At 44.5% G+C, this 22650-nt stretch overlaps 1 protein-coding gene across 1 annotated transcript; it reads left to right on the top strand.

Annotated features, from left to right (window-relative positions):
* Positions 1-1743: 1743 nt before the first annotated feature.
* LOC137287005 (uncharacterized) lies at positions 1744-22376 on the top strand. Its single transcript, XM_067819082.1, has 6 exons — positions 1744-2399; positions 4423-4635; positions 5082-5186; positions 5301-6161; positions 6311-6401; positions 21371-22376. The coding sequence occupies exons 1-6, from the start codon at positions 2330-2332 to the stop codon at positions 21549-21551; spliced, it is 1521 nt and encodes a 506-aa protein (XP_067675183.1). The 5' UTR covers positions 1744-2329; the 3' UTR covers positions 21552-22376.
* Positions 22377-22650: the final 274 nt, after the last annotated feature.

The raw sequence follows: 22650 nt of genomic DNA, 5'->3' as shown, positions 1-22650 counted from the left end.
CGTCACTCATAGGTTCCAGTTAGTGTTCTATTACCAATAACAAATGCCATGGCTGGCTTTGTACATCTTCTACGCCATACACAATACTGAACTGAGAAATTTCGAATTTCTATTCTTGTGACTTGACATTTTGTATACCCTTGTTTTGGAACGGCGGTGTTGCCTAATGGAACTGATTGTGGCACTGTCAGTGTATCGAGTACATCACAGAGATATCAGCAATGAAATAATAACAATGTAACCATCTTACCATCTCTTGTTCTTTTATAGTGCCCTGAAGAAAGATTGTGGAGTTTCTTTTTTTTACTCAGTATAATATATTCAAAATTTCAAGTTCTTGACTGAAAATTGAAGCGACGAGAAAATACTCGAAGCAACGAGAAATTAATTGAAGGAAAGAAAAAAATATTGAAATAACGAGAAAATACTCGAAATTTCAAGTTTTTGAAAGAAACTTTAAGTATAGAGAAAATTCTCGAAGTAACGAGAAATTAATCGAAGCAACGAAAAAATATTTGAAAGAAAGGGAAGATAGTCCAAATTTCAAATGTTTGAAAGAAACTTGAAGAGCCGAGAAAATATTTGAAGCAATAAGAAAATACTCGAAGAAACTATACAATTACAATTATCTGGGACGCGCGGGGATTGCAAATCAGTTCGCTATAGCCGGTAAGTTCGTTATAGAGAATTTGTTATTCAAAGCTTCTTTATATGATAACATATAGTGGTTTATTCGGGACTTTTAAAACAGTTCGCTATAGACGTCAGTTCGTTATATCCGTGTTCGTTATAAAAGTATTCTACTGTATTGAAATAACGATAAAATACTCGAAGCAAGGGGTAAATAATCGAAGTAACGAGAATTGTGGCGGAAAAAAATGTTTTATGCTACAAAAGTGGCAGCATTAGGCTTTCGCACTCCTGATTCATCTGGTAGAACAGGAACATCTTCATCTGCATCATGCCATAACTCTATACGGCCAGGTATACCCTGAAACAAACCAGCGAATTCCTGAATGAATTCTTACTACTGCGCTTCTCGCCTAACATTTAACTCGGCTAAAATGTCACACTTTCCTGGGTAAGGATTCGCATAGTCAGCGATATTTTCAAACTGTGCAAAGTCAGAGCTCACATCAATGTGGTGGTCAGTGTTGTCGAAAATATCGCACAGCTGTATGTTCCTCGGGCGGTTAATAAATAGGAATACTTGAAATGTTCAACAGAGTATTATCTGTATCCTCTGAAAGATTTCCCTCAGTGAAAAAGGTGAGTCAGGAAAGAAAAGAGCATTGCTGCTTTCCAATAACTTTAGGCTCGAAATTGTTAAAACCACACACACATATCCCTATCAGCACCATACTGTTCACAATCTAAACATTTCAGAAAATACCAAAGTTTGGGATTATCAACAGAGTGAATGTCCATGTCAGTCTGCACATGTTTCTATAACATTGTGAATTTGTTTGTACTTCTTTAACCTTTCTAAGTATTTGAACCAGCATATCACCTCGGCACTCCTCCACCCCGACCAGTCACAGTGTCACAGTGCTGGTACATTTCGGCATATTTTCACAGTACTGGAGCTGTCTGTGTGTCCTGCGTGGCCTTTTGTCACATCAGTAAACGAGCACGGGGAGGGTGATATGAATGATTATGGTAAATATTGTACTGTGAGGTCCAAAGGTTGATATATTTTCACCTGCTGTCATAGTAGTTGTTAAATTATTCGTATGTTTTATCAGCTGCTTAATCCCCGTCATGTTGCAAGGAGGGAGTGTGTTGAAATCAGTCTTGCAAACAAACCTTGTAAACGGCAGATTTTACATCCATATGACGGTGTTGTTATCTACATGTCCGGATGTCGCGAAGACACAAATTGGACCTGGTAGCTAAATATCAGGCACACCAAGCTCCTTACAGATACATCGTGTGTAGCAACCGTGATTATTCAAAGCAGACACCAAGAAACATCATGGGCAGCTCCTGACACAATATTATCGAAAAAGGTTCATTGACTCATAACTTGCTCGCAGGACAAAAGAATGTTTTGTCGAAGGTTGACTTCCTTTGACTGTACAGAGCAACGAGCGTGTTCACTACGCGGAACTTACTTCCTTGTCCATATGTCACCCTGTTTACATCAGTGTGCTCACGGTCTATGTGCTTTTAATGTCTGTGCAGTACTAGGAACTAGAAGGTATTATTCTATCGCCTGCTGGTGAGAACACCATGTCGTTATGTAAACTAGTCGACGATTCCAACTTCGACAATAAATGACACCTACGTCTTTGTTCTCACGTACAGATGTTTGGTATAGTGATTGACAATGGATCTGTTTCATGCTTTCTCTGTGACTGTGATGTTACTTCCAGCCTGTCAGAGTGTGCTTTCACAAGGTGAGTATTATTGTCTTAACTGGCATAAGCCTTAACATAACCCTGTTTTGCGTTTCAGCTTGTTCAACTTTTATGCACTGAGAATGGCTTATACCACATTAAAATCTTCAGTGATGAGGCAGATAGGGAAGTAATTTGTTATTCATGTAATATGCCCACAGTGAGGCCAGTAGAGGAGGTTTATGTTAAACTTGTGAACTGGTTTCATTGAGATCAGTAGAGCAGAACTACATTATTTGTATGATCGACCATAGCAGAGGTCGACAGCGAGGAAACGTCATTGTGCACCTTTAGAGGTCATCAGTGGTTCAATATCCCACTTCAGTAAGGTCGATAAAGGAGGTTTATGGTATCTGTATTGTGTGGCTTCAGTGAGGTCGATAGAGGAGGTTTACAGTATCTGTATTGTGTGGCTTCAGCAAGGTCGATAAAGGAAGTTAATGGTATCAGTATTGTGTGGCTTCAGCAAGGTCGATAGAGGAGGTTTATGGTATCTGTATTTTGTGGCTTCAGTAAGGTCGATAAAGGAGGTTTAAGGTATCTGTATTGTGTGGCTTCAGTAAGGTCGATAGAGGAGGTTTATGGTATCTGTATTGTGTGGCTTCAGTAAGGTCGATAGAGGAGGTTTATGGTATCTGTATTGTGTGGCTTCAGCAAGGTCGATAAAGGAGGTTTATGGTATCTGTATTGTGTGGCTTCAGTAAGGTCGATAGAGGAGGTTTATGGTATCTGTATTGTGTGGCTTCAGTAAGGTCGATAAAGGAGGTTTAAGGTATCTGTATTGTGTGGCTTCAGTAAGGTCGATAGAGGAGGTTTATGGTATCTGTATTGTGTGGCCTCAGTAAGGTCGATAGAGGAGGTTTATGGTATCTGTATTGTGTGGCTTCAGTAAGGTCGATAAAGATAAAGGAGGTTTATGGTATCTGTATTGTGTGGTCTCAGTAAGGTCGATAGAGGAGGTTTATGGTATCTGTATTGTGTGGTCTCAGTAAGGTCGATAGAGGAGGTTTAAGGTATCTGTATTGTGTGGCTTCAGTAAGGTCGACAGAGGAGGTTTATGGTATCTGTATTGTGTGGCTTCAGTGAGGTCGATAGAGGAGGTTTATGGTATCTGTATTGTGTGGCTTCAGTGAGGTCGATAAAGGAGGTTTATGGTATCTGTATTGTGTGGCTTCAGCAAGGTCGATAAAGGAGGTTTAAGGTATCTGTATTGTGTGGCTTCAGTAAGGTCGATAAAGGAGGTTTATGGTATCTGTATTGTGTGGCTTCAGTAAGGTCGATAGAAGAGGTTTATGGTATCTGTATTGTGTGGCTTCAGTAAGGTCGATAGAGGAGGTTTATGGTATCTGTATTGTGTGGCTTCAGTAAGGTCGATAAAGGAGGTTTATGGTATCTGTATTGTGTGGCTTTAGTGAGGTCGATAAAGGAGGTTTATGGTATCTGTATTGTGTGGCTTCAGTAAGGTCGATAGAGGAGGTTTATGGTATCTGTATTGTGTGGCTTCAGTAAGGTCGATAGAGGAGGTTTATGGTATCTGTATTGTGTGGCTTCAGTGAGGTCGATAGAGGAGGTTTATGGTATCTGTATTGTGTGGCTTTAGTGAGGTCGATAGAGGAGGTTTATGGTATCTGTATTGTGTGGCTTCAGCAAGGTCGATAAAGGAGGTTTAAGGTATCTGTATTGTGTGGCTTCAGTAAGGTCGATAAAGGAGGTTTAAGGTATCTGTATTGTGTGGCTTCAGTAAGGTCGATAGAGGAGGTTTATGGTATCTGTATTGTGTGGCTTCAGTAAGGTCGATAGAGGAGGTTTAAGGTATCTGTATTGTGTGGCTTCAGTAAGGTCGATAGAGGAGGTTTATGGTATCTGTATTTTGTGGCTTCAGTAAGGTCGATAGAGGAGGTTTATGGTATTTGTTTTGTTTATCTTCAGTGAGGTCGATAGAGCAGGTTTATGGTATCTGCATTGTGTATCGTCAGTGAGGTCGATAGAGGAGGTTTATGGTAATTGTATTGTGTGGCTTCAGTGAGGCTGTCATCGACTGGCAGCATGGACACCGCAACATCAACACAGCCATCCACCTGGCAGCCCCAGAGTACACAGCCACCTGTAGCTACATCTGTAGTCGAGACAGAACTGACTGGGCTTGATACACATTTCACTGATCTTGATACAGCCCTCCCTGCAACCACTACACGTGATATAGAAACACCTTCAATAACCACAACATTGGCTACAGGTAAAACTTTACCAATAACAGGTATTCACACACCCTTTGACAACAGGCTTAACAATTATTTACGTAGTGCCTTACTTCAGCAGGTACTGTAATGCCCCAGTGTGTATGAAAATAACCTTCCGTTAATTATACGTTTGCTTTTGCTTTAAAAGTACTTGCATTTAGTCGGTAGTTTCAGAACATTTCAGTGTGGACAAGACAGTATTCATTGCTAAATATATATAATCTGAACACTGTCTGTTGATATCAAATAAAACGTGTCTCCGTTTATCAAAGTGTGTAATGTCTTAAATGTCAGGAGATGTTAACAACCCTAAAGTCTAAATACACTTGTTTCATGGATGTGTTCCACATGGAACCTTGGTGAATCTGTCTTGTTTAACTGTTGGCAGTGTGTACATTCACAATTTCCTTGTTATAAATGTCTCACATCGCCTCTAAACTAGAAACGTCATCTCTGCCATCAACAACATCACTTAACACAGCTACACCGACGACAGCAGCAACAACAACCGTCATGTCAGCTTCAACTGATGACTTCATGATGACAGGTAAAGACGTTGGATTTACTGCTGTTATCTGTCCGCTACAATAACCGTCTTTAAGTCCCCAGTTTCAACACGAATCACACAATACCTGAGTAGATTATGACATTTGTGTCCCAGGTTCATGTGGCAGTGGCAACCAGGATGTCCTACAGTCTGGTGCTGTAACGTCATCTCAGAGAGTATCATCATCTGCAACTACAGCTGTCACTGCATCCCTTTCAACAACATATACGCCCTTAAACCCATCTACAGCTACAGTCCCAATTACACAAACACCTACATACTCTACAAGCCTAACTACATTCCCATATACGCCTGCATCGACACTTACATCTACATCCACATCTTCATCTGTGCATTACACAGCTACCATTATCTCCACACCTACACCCGTAACCACATATGTCTCTATAGCTATCATATCATTTCCTTCTACACACTCATCGCCATCTATATCTGCATCTCCGGCGCCAGCTAAACCAACACCAACGCCTTATACATCTACATCACCAACAGTTAAACCAACACCAACGTCTTCTACATCTGCATCACCAACAGCTAAACCAACACCTACGTCTTCCTTATCTGCATCACCAACAGCTAAACCAACACACACGTCTTCTTTACCTGCATCACCAACAGCTAAACCAACATCCACGTCTTCTTTATCGGCATCACCAACAGCTAAACCAAGAAACACGTCTTCTTTATCGGCATCACCAACAGCTAAACCAACACACACGTCTTCTTTATCGGCATCACCAACAGCTAAACCAAGAAACACGTCTTCTTTATCGGCATCACCAACAGCTAAACCAACACACACGTCTCCTTTATCGGCATCACCAACAGCTAAAGCAACATCCACGTCGTCTGCATCTTCAACTCCGACGCTAGCTAAACCAACAACTACGTCATCTATAACTACATCTGATCCGGCAGATACGGCAACGACGTCTACCACGGCCAACAATGAAGGTGCGTATCCCCATACAACCGAGAAAGCGGTGCACACAGTAAATTCATAGTAACCATACTGTCCCTACCGAAGGTATCCAGAGAATGAGCCCCATTGGTGGCAAATGTAACGTCTTATCAAGTCACAGCGTACTACAATATACTTTCAGAGATGTCCAGGCTTATTATACCGGCTGTATCCAGTGCTGCTGCGGGTGTAACCCTCCTCACTGTGGTCGTTGTGTCCGTAATTTGTTACAGGTAGGAACATCCTTCTTTCTACAACATGTTACCGGTATGAACATCCTCTTTCTACAACATGTTACCTGTATGAACATCCTTCTTTCTACAACATGCTACCGGTAGGAACATCCTTCTTTCTACAACATGTTACCTGTATGAACATCCTTCTTTCTACAACATGTTACCGGTAGGAACATCCTTCTTTCTACAACATGCTACCAGTATGAACATCCTTCTTTCTACAACATGTTATCGGTATGAACATCCTTCCTTCTACAACATGTTACCGGTAGGAGCATCCTTCTTTCTGCAACATGTTATCGGTATGAACATCCTTCTTTCTACAACATGTTACCGGTAGGAACATCCTTCCTTCTCCAACATGTTACCGGTAGGAACAACATTCGTTCCAGAACATGTTACCGGTATGAACATCCTTTTTTCTGCAAGACGTTACCGGTAGGGACACTTTTCCTTCTAAAACATGTTACCGGTAGGAACTTCCTTCTTTACAAAACATGTTACCGGTATGAACATCCTTGCTTCTAAAACATAAATTTATTACGTGTAGGAACATCCTTACGTCTACAACACCAGAGTAATACCTATCACTAATCATATTAATCATACTGGCTCCATAAAAAACCTGCGGTCGCTGTTCTGTGCAACTTGAAGTGCAACCCTTACAATTATCTAGTCAGGAGGTCTTTGAATGTCATTTAGAATGAGTAGTATAGGTAATGAGAGTTCTGGACCACTTTTCAAAAAACCCCTCTAAAAAGCCTCATTTACTAAATGAGGCTTTGGTGGGACCATTAGCTCTTGCTACTATTGCCCCTACTACAAAGCCACGCCATCACGTTTACCGTGACTTGGCAGGCGGTAACACTGTGCCGTACGGTACGATCAATAATTTGTTGTAAGTTTTGACCAACCATATAGGATCGGTGGCTCGCTTACGGCTATCGTCCCCTATGTCACGTTTACCTCGATGAAACAGTTTAACGTGAACCGCCTATGATCTCTTTGGTGTTCGTAATAAAGGCTTGTTGGGCTTTTTGTATCCCCTGTTCTATGTACTTTTTTTTCTCATCCTCGCTGATAGCAGACTTACGAGACTTGGACCGAATATCTTGTTTCATTCCGTTATATTTTGTGAGTTCAGATAGGATTGAACGAAACTCCTCTTCTGAGATCTTACTGTCAGAGAGTGCCGTGGAAATACGCTCACTAACTGTGTTCAGCTTTGCTTCGGCCAGAACCCTGATCTCATCGTGTTTCAATGCCTTACGATTAAGTCTGCGTGATACTAACTTAAGCGCCAACCCTACCAACCCTGTCACCCCAGCCGTTATTTCAATACCTAGCACTATAGGTGCAGCCACGATTGTGGTTAACAACCCAACGCCTGCCGCCCCTAGTCCCATGCTGGTTACCATAAGGGTAGTGTCAGCCCCGTCCACGATATTGAAAGCTCTATTGTACTTTTTACATAGTGCTTTCCGCGTGTCACGGTCTTGTTCTAGTTGACGTTTCACATCACATAACTGCCTCAAGCGGAACCCATCTACGGTTTCCAACGTCTTCGCTACTTCCTCTACGACTGGGTACAGACCCATCCTATAATATATATTTTGAAAAATATTTTAATTGGGTTTCAGTTAATAGTCTATCAATGTATTTGAAGCCTATAAGGAGTAGATCATAACTAATGCTAAGAGGTGAGAGGTTAATAGACTTTTCTGTTGTAATAAAAACCCCAGGGAGGCTTATTAAACGTTTTATAGAACCCGTGGGGGTATCCCGTTGTATAACAATACGGCAATATTGATCTAAGTGTTCGGTAAACCAGTGTAATACCACCCCGGGTAAAAATTGACGTCCTTTCGAGGAGTTTTCCTGGTCAAAATACGTAAACATGACTTCTATGATGATTGTGTAGGGGGAGAATATCTCAAGCTGCCTTTCGTGTAAATAACTACTGCTAAATGTTAATTTACTTTCTATTCCAGAAATTAATCCAATTTTTCCTTCATAAAAATATACCTTGGCTGTTGCTTCATTCCCCGTAATGAAATCCCCGGGCCAGATACCGTTATTCCTAATCTTAGAGATAAACCTCCACCCCTCTTTTGTTGTGATATAAGGTGAGGCGAGTGTTAAGTTGATCAGCCATTTGGGTTCTTTTAAATCTGATAACGACACCCGTCTGTACACGTTGTCTTTGAAGTGCAGGATGTATAATTCATCTTCCTCACCAGGCTGATCGAATCCCTCCGTATCTCCCAGGTCGTTAAGCGTAGTGTTGGGATGATGACTAGTCATTATTATACTATTATGATATAATTTCCAACTGGTTTTCTGATAATAATTCAGGGGTTAACTTCATACCCATGAAGTGTATGTTGTCAGGCAGGAAGATATTGATTAGTGATATCTTGTTTTCCACGATCACGTTGACCCCCTGCAGACTGGTCTTGGAGTCGACACCCACCCGCACGTAAACGTTGCAAACTTGAAACTGGTGTCGTTTCACCCACCCGAGTTTGATCCCCTTCACGATCTCGACATCATTCCCCGATGATTCCCCTAGGTAGACTTTGATGAACAATGTTGAGTTTGCCGGTAGATCCTCTAGTATCTTGACCACGCCTTCGAATTCAGACACCAACTGCAATTTCACGTTTTGCATGGCCGGTTTACTCGATAGCATGTGGGCTGCTATAGTGTTGACTGGGCTGACGACTATACTACGTCTATGAGTTGGGACGTAAGCCACGAGCAGGGTTCCATTGTTCACGACTTTGTTTAGGTGGTTGTCTTTGTTATCCGTGAACACGTAAGGGGAGACGAGTTTAATATTGAGAAACCATTTGTTATCGGGTAACAACACCCACTTGTCATCTTCGGTGAAGACGAGCATATATGGTTTGTTTTTGACGACGGTAGTGCTCTCAACATCGTCTAAGTCGAACAGTTTACCACCGAACGATGGGTATATTACCCAATTATTATCACCGGTGTTGACAAGGGTGTACTTAGTGTTGACTGTTGCTCTTGTGGTATCTACTATATCACTTAGGGTTCCACCGGAGGTGACTTCAACGCGTTTGTAAATGTTGTTTTTCAGTTGCAAGGCATACGATTTACCATCTACTCCGGGAGCGTCGAAACCGCGCGTGTCTCCGAGGTCGGAGATCCCGATATTGACGCATTTTTTCACTCCGGGCCCTTGTGCGCTGGTCATGTTACGTGAAGCGTTAAGCTGAGGTATCCTATATTTACAGGATTATGATTTATATCTAACACCGATATTGTCAGCTCAGGTATGTTGCCCTGGGTTAATCTCTTATACTGCCGTGGTGAAAATGACTCGGTTCTACCGTCGTTGAATTTCTCAGTTTTCACCGGCACTGCTCTCAATATAGTGGAAGGGTGACCTCCTTGAATGTTGTACGTTGTGCTCACCTGACTGAGATGAATGTATAGCTCTCGGTACGGTACTAGGTCGGGTAACTTCGTGCCTGTGACGGTTGTTGTTGGTTTTATCTCGTCAGGAGACATACCGAGTATCCTCGCTAATGGTCGGCCTAGCCTCAAGGAGGTTCTTCCGTTGTTGATTAACACCACTGTACCGTTTGAGTCGTTCATCTTGAGTTCGGCTCCCAGGGGTTTGAAGACCTCGTCGTTTAGAGAGCACACGCTGTAGTAGCCGGCAGTTATCTGGCTGCGAGTTCCACTGACGAACAGCTTATTGTTGCTGGCGTTGATGTTAGTCCATTGCGGTAGGTAGGTGATATCGCAGAGTGCGACTTCGAGTTGACCTGACGTGTTATCGATCGCGTGCGTCAGCTGAACGGCCTCACCGCTCGTTATTCCTGGAAGTGTTATGTACATATTATAATATATGAATTATATAATATAATATGGATTTAGCACACTTGAAAATCGTGGTGAATGCAGATGGTACGGGGTTTAAAACAACCTTTATTGATATCTTTGAAAAGTATGTCGTGTCCGTTAATAACGCGCAGGCGGTGGTAAACTGGAATCAAAACCCAATGCAGTTTTGGCAGAACCAACTCAACTTTGCTGTGTGGTGTGCGACGACAGGGTCGGGTGTGACACCAGACTACGGTATAGATGAACTGAGTAAGGCGGTTATTTTGTTTCATATTTATTATCAAACGAGACGAATATTGAAGGAAATAAGTGCTCCTCTTCCCCAAGATAAAGCGTGGAGTATGACGAATAACCCCTATGATAGACGCGCTTATGAACGTATTTGTGGGGAGTTTGAGATTCCAACGAATAAAGACTTTCGCCTTCCTGGTGTGAACCATGGTCTCGGTATAGTTCTCGTGTACTTCTACAGGTCCGGAAAATATTATGCCGGTTCTAAAGACGGTTCATACAACCCAAACCGGCATACATTTACAGGCCCCACAACGAATGAAAAGATCCATGTCAGTTGTATAAAGCAAACCAGTCCTGATGCAGCCACAGCCTGGACTAAAATGATCTCAAAAACATCGAAAGGATTCACTCGTGCTGGTACAATACGCTTGAACGACTCGATTCGAACGTACGTGTGGGCGCTGTTGGGTGCGCAGTCGATGACGCGTTCTAACATCCTCGGTAAGGGAACTGCTTACGACGCTCAGACACAATTCGTTTCCAACGTTGAGGATGCTATCAATTCTCCAGTTGATCTCCCGAGGGCTATCGGCCGTTACCAAAACGTGTTAGAATACGCCAGATCGAAAGTCAATTACGTGTTCGGCGTGGGGTTGTACATGGCGCCGAGTGATATGCAACTGAGAATAAAAAAAGTGGTGGGTTATAACAACGAAATAGTCATAGCCACGAAGGATCAAAAGTTGGGTATCAACCCCGATATTAACACCCCACATATCCCACACACCCAACCACGTGAAACGGGTATAGTTGCGCCACCACCGGAGCCTAAAGTTCATGTGGAGGTACCCCCGGGGGGTGTGGGGGTTTCCACCACCTATCAGCAGCATATTGATAATAAAACGGCCCTAGTGGTTGGTGGGGTAACTTTGGGACTTATTTGGTTAAAGATTTCTTAGCCGCTACGTACACCAGACCCACCACGGCGACGATGGCTGCCCACAGGTTTTGACTGAGCCACATGGCAGTTTTAGACAGAGCGCTCAACAACCACGAGACGATGCTACCCAGGATGCCGGGAAGGGCTTCGGCGGCTTTACCAGCTAGTTTAGCTAGGCCTTCCCCGAGTTTTTTAATCCAGTCTTTAACACCACCACCGCCACTTGGAGTTCCGCCGCCTCCTGTAGACCCAACAGGGGCACCCCCCACCAGTGACACCACCAAGGTTGATATGATGAAACCCAATGCAGTCAGAATGCTGGCGATGGTGACCCCTTGCTCCCGGAATAATATCCGAATCCTATTGGCTAAAGTTGTATCTTCGTTCAGTATTCTATCGATTGTTTCCCGAATGCGACTGATCTGGGATCGAAGATGTTCACGATTCGAGGAAGCGGCTTCCAATCGTGTACGTCTCTCGTCTTCTAAATCGCGTAGTCGTTCATTGATACGATTCTTCATATCATCGTCGTCAGTTTCGGTGAGTTTGGTTTTTTCCCTAGCGATGTGCTCGTCGATTTCGTTCAGTTTCCCCATGTTGTTCACGAGTTCTCCACGCACGCGTTTCACGGCTTCGTCTAAGCCGTACAGTTCCCTTACCGGAAAGTCAAACCCCGGTAACGGTTTGTCCCAGTAGGTGCTCAACAGTTTTTCTATGCTGTCCGAGGCTTCTGTAGCACGCTCTGGCGTCATTTCATCTATAGTGGTGAGGTGGGATCTGGTAGCTTGCAGATCTTCTTTAACGGTCTTAGGTATTGCACCACCGTAATCACGCATGTTTAGATGTTCACGGATAAATTCAGCACCACCATTGCGGCTGGCTAGAGTTGACAAGGCCAGTGGTTTTTTAGTGATCTTGTTAAAGAGGTCAACCTTTGGGGCAGACTTAAGACGTAGAACACCCTTTGTATCAATAAAAAAATCCTTATGGTATCGACCCTGTGGTTCAACGTAGTTTTTATCTCTTCTTAAACTTTCGAAATAATCATCTACCGTTGTTTCTAAAAGTTGTTGGCTCAATGGTGAACTAGTAAATGAGGTCTCCTGCTCATCATATGCCTGGGCACTAGCGCCCCGCATATCATCCATAGGTATGTCTTCATCCATTAGTATTTAAATATATTTTATTTATATATAACAATGTACGGTAGAAAATTAGATCCTTTCAGAAGATTGAGAGAGCCATTAGGTGCCAGAGCCGTGCGACAGTCGGTGACCATCACCAACAATCCCAGCAAGATAGACCAGAACCAAACTCTGCTGGTTAGATTTCCAAACCTTGGTGAGAATGACCTCATTGTACCAGGCACTGTTCGACTGGCGTTCAATATCACGTTGACCTCCGACAACGACAAACGCGAGCTAGTGCGGAACGTGGGTCGAGCTATCATCAAGAAAACGACCGTCAAGATCAGCGGTAACGAGGTACTGAGCATCGACGACAGCGACGTGTTTCACTGCTACAAGGATCTCTGGAAAAGCGAGAGAGAACGAGTCAATGATGTGTACCAGGGTATCAGCAAATCAACCCGGGCGCGCATAGGATACGTCTTCACGACAGACCAGCAAGACAAGCTATCGGACGGTGAAAAGGCTATCGCTCTAGCATACGGGAATCGATTCTGCGTGCCGCTCGACTTCGAGTTGCTCACGGGACACGCGCCGTTTTACCAGGCCGCACTGGGTGATAGGCTCGAATACGAGCTCACGTTTAACGACTATAGCAAAGTAGTGCGTACGCCGAACGGTGATGAGGCCAGTTATGCCATAGACAACATCTCTCTGGAGTTCGACATGGTCACTAGCCCGGAGCTGGCCAGGCAGGTTCGAAGCCAGTACTCTGGGAAGATGGCTATCCTGTACGATCGCGTACTGAGGCATAGATCAGTCGTGCGAGATAAGAGCGACACTGTGTGGAATATCAACCTGAACGTGCCGGCGCGATCGATGAAAGGTATCCTGGTCGTCCCCGTGGAGGATTACGATCCATTCCGGAGGGACAGCGAGAAGTTTTTCAACCCCGAGATTGAAAAGGTGGAAGTGACCATCGAGGGCGTGCCCAACCAGCTGTTCAGTCATGGTATGAGGCCACACCAGCAGTGGGATGAGATAAAAAAGCTACCAGTGGGGAATTACATAACAAAGGACCTGGACCTCGGCTCCGTGCAGATCGGTGAATACCTGACCACCAAGTACGCCCTATGGTTGGACATGCGATCCACGGATGATGATAAACTGCACGGTAGCGGGCGCCGTATAGATAACGGTAGCGAAGGGATAACTATCCAGATTAATAAGAAGGCCCAAACCGCTGGTAAGTTGAAATTATATTTGTACGTAATTATGGACGCGCAACTTAATATAGACAATGGGAGATTCGTGCAAGCCATCTACTAGTGGGGGTCTCCCCCACCTCCCCACTGACCCACACTGCGCTATCATATGCGGGCAGACTGGTTGTGGGAAGACCGTTTTCGTGTTGGATATGTTGGAGGGTTACTACAAGGATGTGTTCGATAACATCGTTATCATATGCCCTACTCTGAGCATGAATAAAACGTACGCGCGACCTTGGGTGATGACGGACCCTGACGTACACAAAATCGACCCTGGAACACGCCTGCAGGACTGGTTGAAAGCTCTTCACGAGAAATTTAAAGGGGAACCGACGCTGTTTATACTGGACGACTGCAGCGCTAATCGCGAGATAACAAAAAAGAGAGACATGCTATCGTACCTGGCCTTCTCCGGCCGGCATGCAAATCACAGCGTCTGGGTGCTAACGCAGAAGTTCAACTCGGTGTTGAAAGACCTCAGGGAGCAGACGCGATGGGTGGCCTTATTTCACTGCAAGGATAGGGATTCGTTTGAGGAGTGTTTGAGAGAGAACGATGTGATGAGTAAATTAGAACGGGAACGGGTGAAGAAACAGCTCGCTGAAACTAAACACGCTAAGCTCGTTCTAAAAACCGACCAACCAGTAGCATATATAGTATACTAAAGCTAAGCAAAGCTAAGCTAAAGCTAAGCAAAGCTAAGCAAAGCTAAGCAAATGCTAAGCATAGCTATGATATTTGAAGTATTTGTCGTGTGCAACTTAACCTTCATTTCTCTGTGTTTTGTCTGCATCGGGTATTATATAGTTAAAACTAAATCTTACTTGTTATATTATAAGATGGAGTGTGAGGAATTGCTCGAACAATTGTCTGTGGAGGGTTCCCCAACTGGGGATTCCCCCAAGCGAGAGAAACTGGTGGCGTTGGCTGTTGGCGGCAAAGCCAAACATTACTTTGGAGACTACACCCCGGATAAAATTCACAAAATGTCAGCCGAAGAAATCGATAAGCTGTACGCTAGATACGAGTCCCGACTCGGAGCAGAAATGACAAAGACAATAGGATCGGCTATGACCCAGATATACACCGGTATTGTATCACAATTCCTTCCCATTCCACCAGAGCGCCGACTTTACCTGTGGGAGGACCTAGATAAAGACCCTTTTATCGAACACGCCGTGAGCTCTATCAGCTGCGGGCTGTACCACAAATATGGTATGTTGTTGGCTCCAGTGACGGCGGCGATTATCACGGCAAAACATTGTCAATTTGAGAGAAAGAATAATAATAATATTATAGATGGATGCTGCACAGGAGGAGACCCCAGTGGATTCACAGGAACCAGTGACGGTGGAGACCCCAGTGGTGGTACCTCCAACAGTAACCAGACAGAAGAATCCTAAGAGAGTAGCTGCCGGTAAAAAACGGTGGCAACATAAAGTGACCAATCCAACCCGACTGTTGTTGGCTGTAGGCGTAACTGCTGCCTTGGCTATCTCGTGGTTATACACACGTGTGGGGGTATCCCCCACACCCCCTGCCGGTGAGGTAACCCCCAAGCCGCCGGCAGGCCCCACTGTTGATCCGCATATCATGTTATAATTTAAAATATTTTATATCATATACATAATGTCTGAGGGGAAAACGTTCGTCAACGACGCATACCACGCCACAGTGGTCGCCAGTCTAGCCGTAGGGTACGCTCGGTTGACTAAAATGGTGCTTAAACAACCAACTATCAAGCTAGATTTCAACCTGCAGGATATGGGTATGCTCATAATGAACCTTGGTATGGCGATGGCCACAAAAGACATCCTAGTAAAACAAGGAATAATACCTGATAATATAATGAAATAAATATAGGGATGGCCACGATAGCTATGATGGTCGGTGGGGCGTTAGTGAATGCCCTGGCATTTTCCGGGAGTAATTACCTCTTCTCGAAACTACGAGATGATCACGCGGCTGAAATACAGGAAGAAAGGAAGCGACACGATCTCGCTACTGAGAAATTACAAAGAGCACAGGACGAGTACGTTAAAAAACGCCTCCAGAGGATCGATTTTATTAACGAACAACTCAAGCGTGAAAACCATGCCATTAAAACATTCTACGATGTCGATGAAGCAATGAAAGAATACTACCTACTAACTGGTAAACGATTGGAAGCGCTCAATAAACCCACACTCGCTCAGTACTACACACCATCCAAGGGACAAATGAATCGTGAACTGGGCTTCATAGTGTTGGGTATAGCAGCTACTGCGTTGGTTGCGAAGCAATTAAACTAAAATACCTATATAAGTAAACATGAGACCCGCTCCATACCGATGCGAATATATACTTATGGGGAAGACCGAGGCCTGTGGTAGGAAATGCAGGAATCAGGGGTTCTGTTGTTTCCATATGGGAAGTCCTAACTACACGTGTTCTGTGTGTGGTATCGGGGTTAAAGGGCACTACTGTTTATGTAAAGCTCACGGAGCGAACGTAGTCAGACATCAACTCATCTACGAGAATAAAAAAGGCTACATAAAAGAACGTAGGCGACTGCTCAAGATAGCCGCTTAAGAGTTACCTCCCCTTACTGTGAACCAATTAGACATTAGTTCTCTTAGATGTAAACACCATGTCTACTACTGTGCGCGAGCTCAAGAGGGTCGCAAAGCAGAGAGGTGTGATCGGGTATTCTCGAATGCGGAAGCCAGCATTGTTGAGATTACTAGGTTTAGAAGTCCCTCCTACGGTAAAACAATTAAAAGCTCAAGCAAAACAGCTTGGGCACACGGGTTATTCAAAACTGGGGAGAGCCGGGTTAACCGCATTGTTATCACATGCCCCCGTAGCACGTCCCACTGTAAAACAACTGAAAACCGAGGCACACGATTTGGGTTTAGGCGGGTATTCCCGTATGAGAAAACCACAGCTTGTAGAATTATTACGACAGAATAGAGCTATTAACCTACAGTTCGTGCGCACTAAGCACGCTGTAGGTAACTATTTGGGAAGTTGGCGCATGCTCGTCGATAGAAATATAGACATTACAGATATCAAGCCTCTGATAGCTGATAAGGTCAACCAGGAACTAAATAACCTAGGAAGTATCAAGTTTCAGATCACGGTGAAAATGTCGCTCGATAAGGAGGGCACCACAGGGGTCACTGAGTATTTTCAACCTTACTTCCGAGGCCAACAAGAGGTCGTCACACATACAGAGACCATTGACGCATCAATCGATAATAGTTTTCAGCAGATACGAGAATACCTAGAACGCTACACGCACATGGGGTCCGGGTGGGCTGTAGATAAAATCGATAATGTCTATCTAGACATAGCTAAATACGTGCCGTTCAGAGGTGGGTCATACCTAGCCTTGCCTCCCTACTATAGGAACAAACATGCCATAGTAAACGTTAAGAATAGAGGAAACGATTGCCTGAGGATATCTATCAGGTCAGCCTTATTTCCAGCTGCCACTCATTCAGATAGGCTTTCTAGCTATCCCCAAGATGATGGGCTTAATTGGGATGGTATAGATGAACCCACCCCCATATCCCAGATCACTAAAGTAGAAAAACAGAATAATCTGGCTATAAATGTCTTTGGGCACGAAGGTAATACAATAATAGTACACAGGGTCAGCACGGTGAAGGATTGCCAAGTTATCAATATATTCATGATCCAACTAGGTGAAAAGTATCACTACACGTGGATAAAACATCTCAGCCGGTTGTTGCACGACCAGTCGAAACACAATGGGGAAAAACATTTTTGTGTACGATGTCTACACGGTTTCAGTCGAGCTGATTTATTAGAATCCCACCGGGATGATTGCCAAGGTGTGGGGCAGACGGCCATACGAGTCGACATGCCTAAGGAAGGTGAAAATATCCTAAAATTCAGTAACCACAAGAACCAAATGTCTGTACCTTATATTATATACGCCGACTTCGAAGCCTTAGTTGTGGGTGGGGATTCCCCCACACCCCCTAGTGGGGGTAGCTTCACCCACAAGACACAAGAGCATAAAGCCTGTTCGTTTGGATACATTGTCGTCCGTTGTGACGGGGAAACGAAAGCTCCGGTAGTGTATAGAGGGCCTGACGCGGCTGAAAGGTTTCTAAAGTGTTTACAGGAGGAAGAAAAAATTATTAGGAATGCATTGTATAGAATCGCTCCCATGCGTATGACCCGAGCCGACAGGCTAGCTCACGCTAGTAGCACTAACTGTCACGTGTGTGACTCACCGCTTAACGGTGATTCGGTGAGAGATCACTGTCACATAACTGGTAAGTATAGAGGCGCCGCTCACAACGCGTGCAACCTCAAGCTTAAAATCAACCCTAAGACAATAAACATCCCCGTTGTCTTTCACAACTTGAGAGGGTACGACTCACATTTGATCATGCAGGCCATCGCGAAAATCGATGGTAATATATCGTGCATCCCCAACAACATGGAGAGATACATCTCCTTCAGCTTAAACGGACTTAGGTTCATTGACTCGTTTCAATTCCTCCTGTCGTCACTCGACAGTCTGGTCAAGGCTAACAATACCTTCCCTATCACCGATCGATACACAGACGTCGAGACTAGACCCCTGCTTATGAGGAAGGGTGTGTACCCCTATGAGTACATGGATAGTTGGGTCAAGTTCACCGAGACCAGACTACCCCCTATTGACTGCTTTTATAGCAAGCTGAATGAGGCGTCCGTCTCACGAGACGATTACTCGCACGCGATTAACGTATGGAATAAACTGGGTTGTAAGAACCTGGGTGATTATCACGACCTGTACTTGAGGACAGATGTACTGCTGTTAGCCGACGTGTTTGAAACATTCAGGCGGACATGTTTAAAGCAGTATAAACTCGACCCCGCATGGTATTACACCAGCCCAGGTCTGTCGTGGGACGCCTTGCTTAGAAAGACCGGAGTTAATTTGGAATTGCTCACAGATTACGACATGCACCTATTCATTGAGAAAGGCTTGCGAGGTGGGATTTCCATGGCATCCAAACGATACGCTAAAGCAAATAATCAATACGTGAAAGGTTACGATCCTAACAAACCAACCAATCACATTCTCTACCTCGACGCAAATAACCTGTACGGCTGGGCCATGAGCCAGTATCTACCTACAGGGGGATTCGAATGGGTACCCCACGTTGATGTTATGGAGGTTGCACTAGATTCGAACAAAGGGTATATCCTCGAAGCTGACTTAGAGTATCCCAAGGAATTACACGCATCGCACAACAGCTACCCCCTTGCACCCGAACGTATGAGGGTTAACCCAGACTGGATGTCTGAGTACCAACATAACTTGTCAGGTGGTCGTGTGACAGACGTTGAAAAACTCGTGCCTAACTTAATGAATAAGACCAAGTACATCGTTCACTATCGCAACCTACAGCTGTACCTGTCGTTGGGTATGAGGCTGACCAAAATACACAGGGTTCTCATGTTCGACCAGAGCCCATGGATGGAGCCCTACATCAGAATGAACACAGACCTACGAAAAAAAGCCACCAGTGATTTTGAGAAAAATCTCTACAAGCTCATGAATAACTCGGTGTTTGGTAAGACTATGGAGAACCTGAGGAAACGCGTGACCGTGAAGCTGGTTAGATCTAGTGAGGAAGACAAGCTCAGGAAATTGATAGCCAGTCCAGCATTCAACCGTAGCAAGATATTCACAGACGACCTGGCTGCCCTACACATGAAGAAAAGCCACATAAAATTCAACCGACCTGTTTACGTGGGGATGAGCATCCTCGATTTATCCAAACACCTGATGTACGACTTTTACTACAACGAGCTCAAGAAACAGTACGGCGACAGGTGCGAAGTGCTGTACACTGACACGGATTCCCTGCTGATGGAGATTCGAACCGAGGACGTGTACGAGGACATGAAAAAACACATCGATTTATACGACACCAGCGACTACCCTAAGACCCATGCCATGCACAGTACGGTAAATAAAAAGGTCCTAGGTAAGATGAAGGACGAGTGTGCTGGCACGCCCATAGCCGAGTACATAGGTTTGAGGCCTAAGATGTACTCCATACTGAAAGCCGACAATAGCGAGATCCGGAAGGCTAAGGGGGTTAAGAAGTATGTGGTGAAACAACACATCAAACACGCCAGATTCAAGGAAGCTCTGTTCAAGACCCGTACCTTTAGACATAAAATGAACACACTTAGAAGTGATGGGCACAAGATATATGGACTGACTATAAACAAGACGTCCCTATCGCCTATGGACACGAAACGTTGGATAGCTATTGATGGTATAAACACATACGCGTATGGACATGAAAAAATTTGAGTCTATTTACTACAGCCCGCGTGGATACTGGAAAGGAGCTAGCGCAGTAGATAAGCTAGCTAAACTAGCGCGAGTACCCCCGGAGGAAGCCAAAGCGTGGCTTGAAAAACAAGCCTTGTGGCAGATCTATTTGCCTGCACCACGCTACGTACCTAGAAGGAGGTTCGGTATTAACATACCTAATAGCATTCACCAGGCAGACCTACTGTTCCTACCCCACGATAAGAGGTACAAGTATGCCTTAACCGTAGTGGACGTAGCCAGTCGTTACAAGGAAGCCGAACCCTTGACCACGAAAGATTCGGCCCAGGTAGCCAGAGGATTCGAACGTATATACAAACGCAGTCCGCTGACGTGGCCAACAGAGCTGCAAGTTGACCCCGGACGGGAGTTCATGGGTGCCGTGTCACAACTGCTAGCCAAACACGATACGAAGGTCAGGCGTGGCACGGCCGGAGCCCATCGCAGTCAAGCTATAGTTGAGAGATTTAATAGGACTTTGGCTGAGCGCTTGTTCGGCCATCAGTATGCTAGGGAGATGGCCACCCCTGGAAAACGATCGACCGAATGGGTCACGAGGTTACCCGAGGTGGTGTCGGCAATCAACCATGAAGTCACCCGTCTCACCGGTAAGAAACCGGCAGACGCTATCAAACTAAAATCAATAGTTGCAGAGTCGGCCGCTCCATTGCGTGGGAAGGAGAAACAGATACCGGATAGGGCCCTAGTGAGGTATCTATACCAGCCGGGGGAACACGAGGGTGATAGCCGTAAGCGAGCCACCGATCCTATATGGTCGGTCAAAACTTACAACATAGATAAAGTGGATATAAAAGCCGACGAACCTAACTTGTACTACTTGAGGGGTGGGCCGGGTAGGGGGTTTGTAAGAGAAGAATTATTGATCGTACCGTACGGCACAGTGTTACCGCCTGCCAAGTCACGGTAAACGTGATGGCGTAGCTTTGTAGTAGGGGCAATAGTAGCAAGAGCTAAGGGTCCCACCAAAGCCTCATTTACTAAATGAGGCTTTTTAGAGGGGTTTTTTGAAAAGTGGTCCAGAACTCTCATTACCTATACTACTGAATGATACACAGGACGATAAACATTACCCACTGCTTGTTTTAGACATCTACCTTGGACTGCGCTGGGGACATATATGTCTCATGTGTCTGTTTTAGAAGAAGATCAGAGGAGAAATCACACGCTGATGCAGATGACATCAGTTACCACAACTTCCGTGTCGGTCGAATGGAGCTTCAGTCGTTCAGGAAAGACGACCCTTACCTGGCCCTCGATTCTGATTTCACCGACCAGGACGTTGAAACTAAACACCAACTATCTACGTTCGGTCGCAGTTGAAACACGTCCTGTTGAAACAACTTCAAACACAGCAAAGATTGGACCCGTGAAGATCCGGGTTAGAATGTATCGTCAGTAACCTATACTTGTCGTAAGAGGCGATTACAGGGATTGGATGGTCAGGCTCGCTGACTTGTTTGAAACATGCCATCGGTTCCCAGTTGCTTTGATCGATGCTGATGATGTTGACCACGGCATTGTCTGGTCAAGACCTCATATTATTTACAGACCGCGGCCATATAGCTGGAATATTGGTGAGTGTAGCGTAGACTAAACGCACTCGCAGAAAGACATAGTTTCATGGTTTCATTAACTCTGTCAATGAAAGGACGAGCGTTGTTGATTCATGCAGAAAGGTAACACGTCATAGGACGGAGATATACACCAAGTGCATGACACCCTTTGTGTAAGTTTCACTGACATACCGTATGACGTGGAGATAGACATCAAGAATATGACAACCTTTGTGTCCACAAGAAAATTACTGCAAAAGACGACCATTTCATATCCACGACAGTGCTGCAAGCCCAACAATGATTGAGGCCATTATATAAAATGCCTACAAAAGGATCAAGTGATTACTGTCATTTAGATCTGATTTCAAGTTCAGCAATCCCAACAAACAAGTCTGCAACAAGTATGTTTATTAGATAGTACAACAAGACATACACATCACATGTTATCCACCAGTGGAAGTGATGACACTCACTGTGCAGTACCTGTTTCCATCAATATACAACATTTCAATGTACTTGCTTGAATTCAGCACTTCATCTGCACTGTAAGATTCATATATTGTGATATAAACAATAGGAGAATGGGTAATGGTGTTGTTTTGTTCTACTATTATTGGGGGAGTGAGTGAGTGAGTGAGTGAGTTATACCTGAAGTGGGAATATCGGTACCGCTAATAGTTGATGAGTTCTGTATATTTACTGTGACTGATATGTTGTATATCTGACGGGACTGCCTAAGAAAAGACTATGATAATGGCAGTAGGACGTGTGCTGTTTTACGTAACGCTCTAGTACCCCGAACGTGTCACGAACGAGTCACGCTGACCCATAACCACTGAAGGCTTGATCCGTATGCCGCCTTC

The sequence above is a fragment of the Haliotis asinina genome, chromosome 6 (genome assembly GCF_037392515.1).
Source record: "Haliotis asinina isolate JCU_RB_2024 chromosome 6, JCU_Hal_asi_v2, whole genome shotgun sequence".
NCBI lineage: Eukaryota > Metazoa > Mollusca > Gastropoda > Lepetellida > Haliotidae > Haliotis > Haliotis asinina.
The sequence above is the reverse complement of the archived record's forward strand: the minus strand, read 5'-3'. Positions and strand labels throughout refer to the sequence as shown.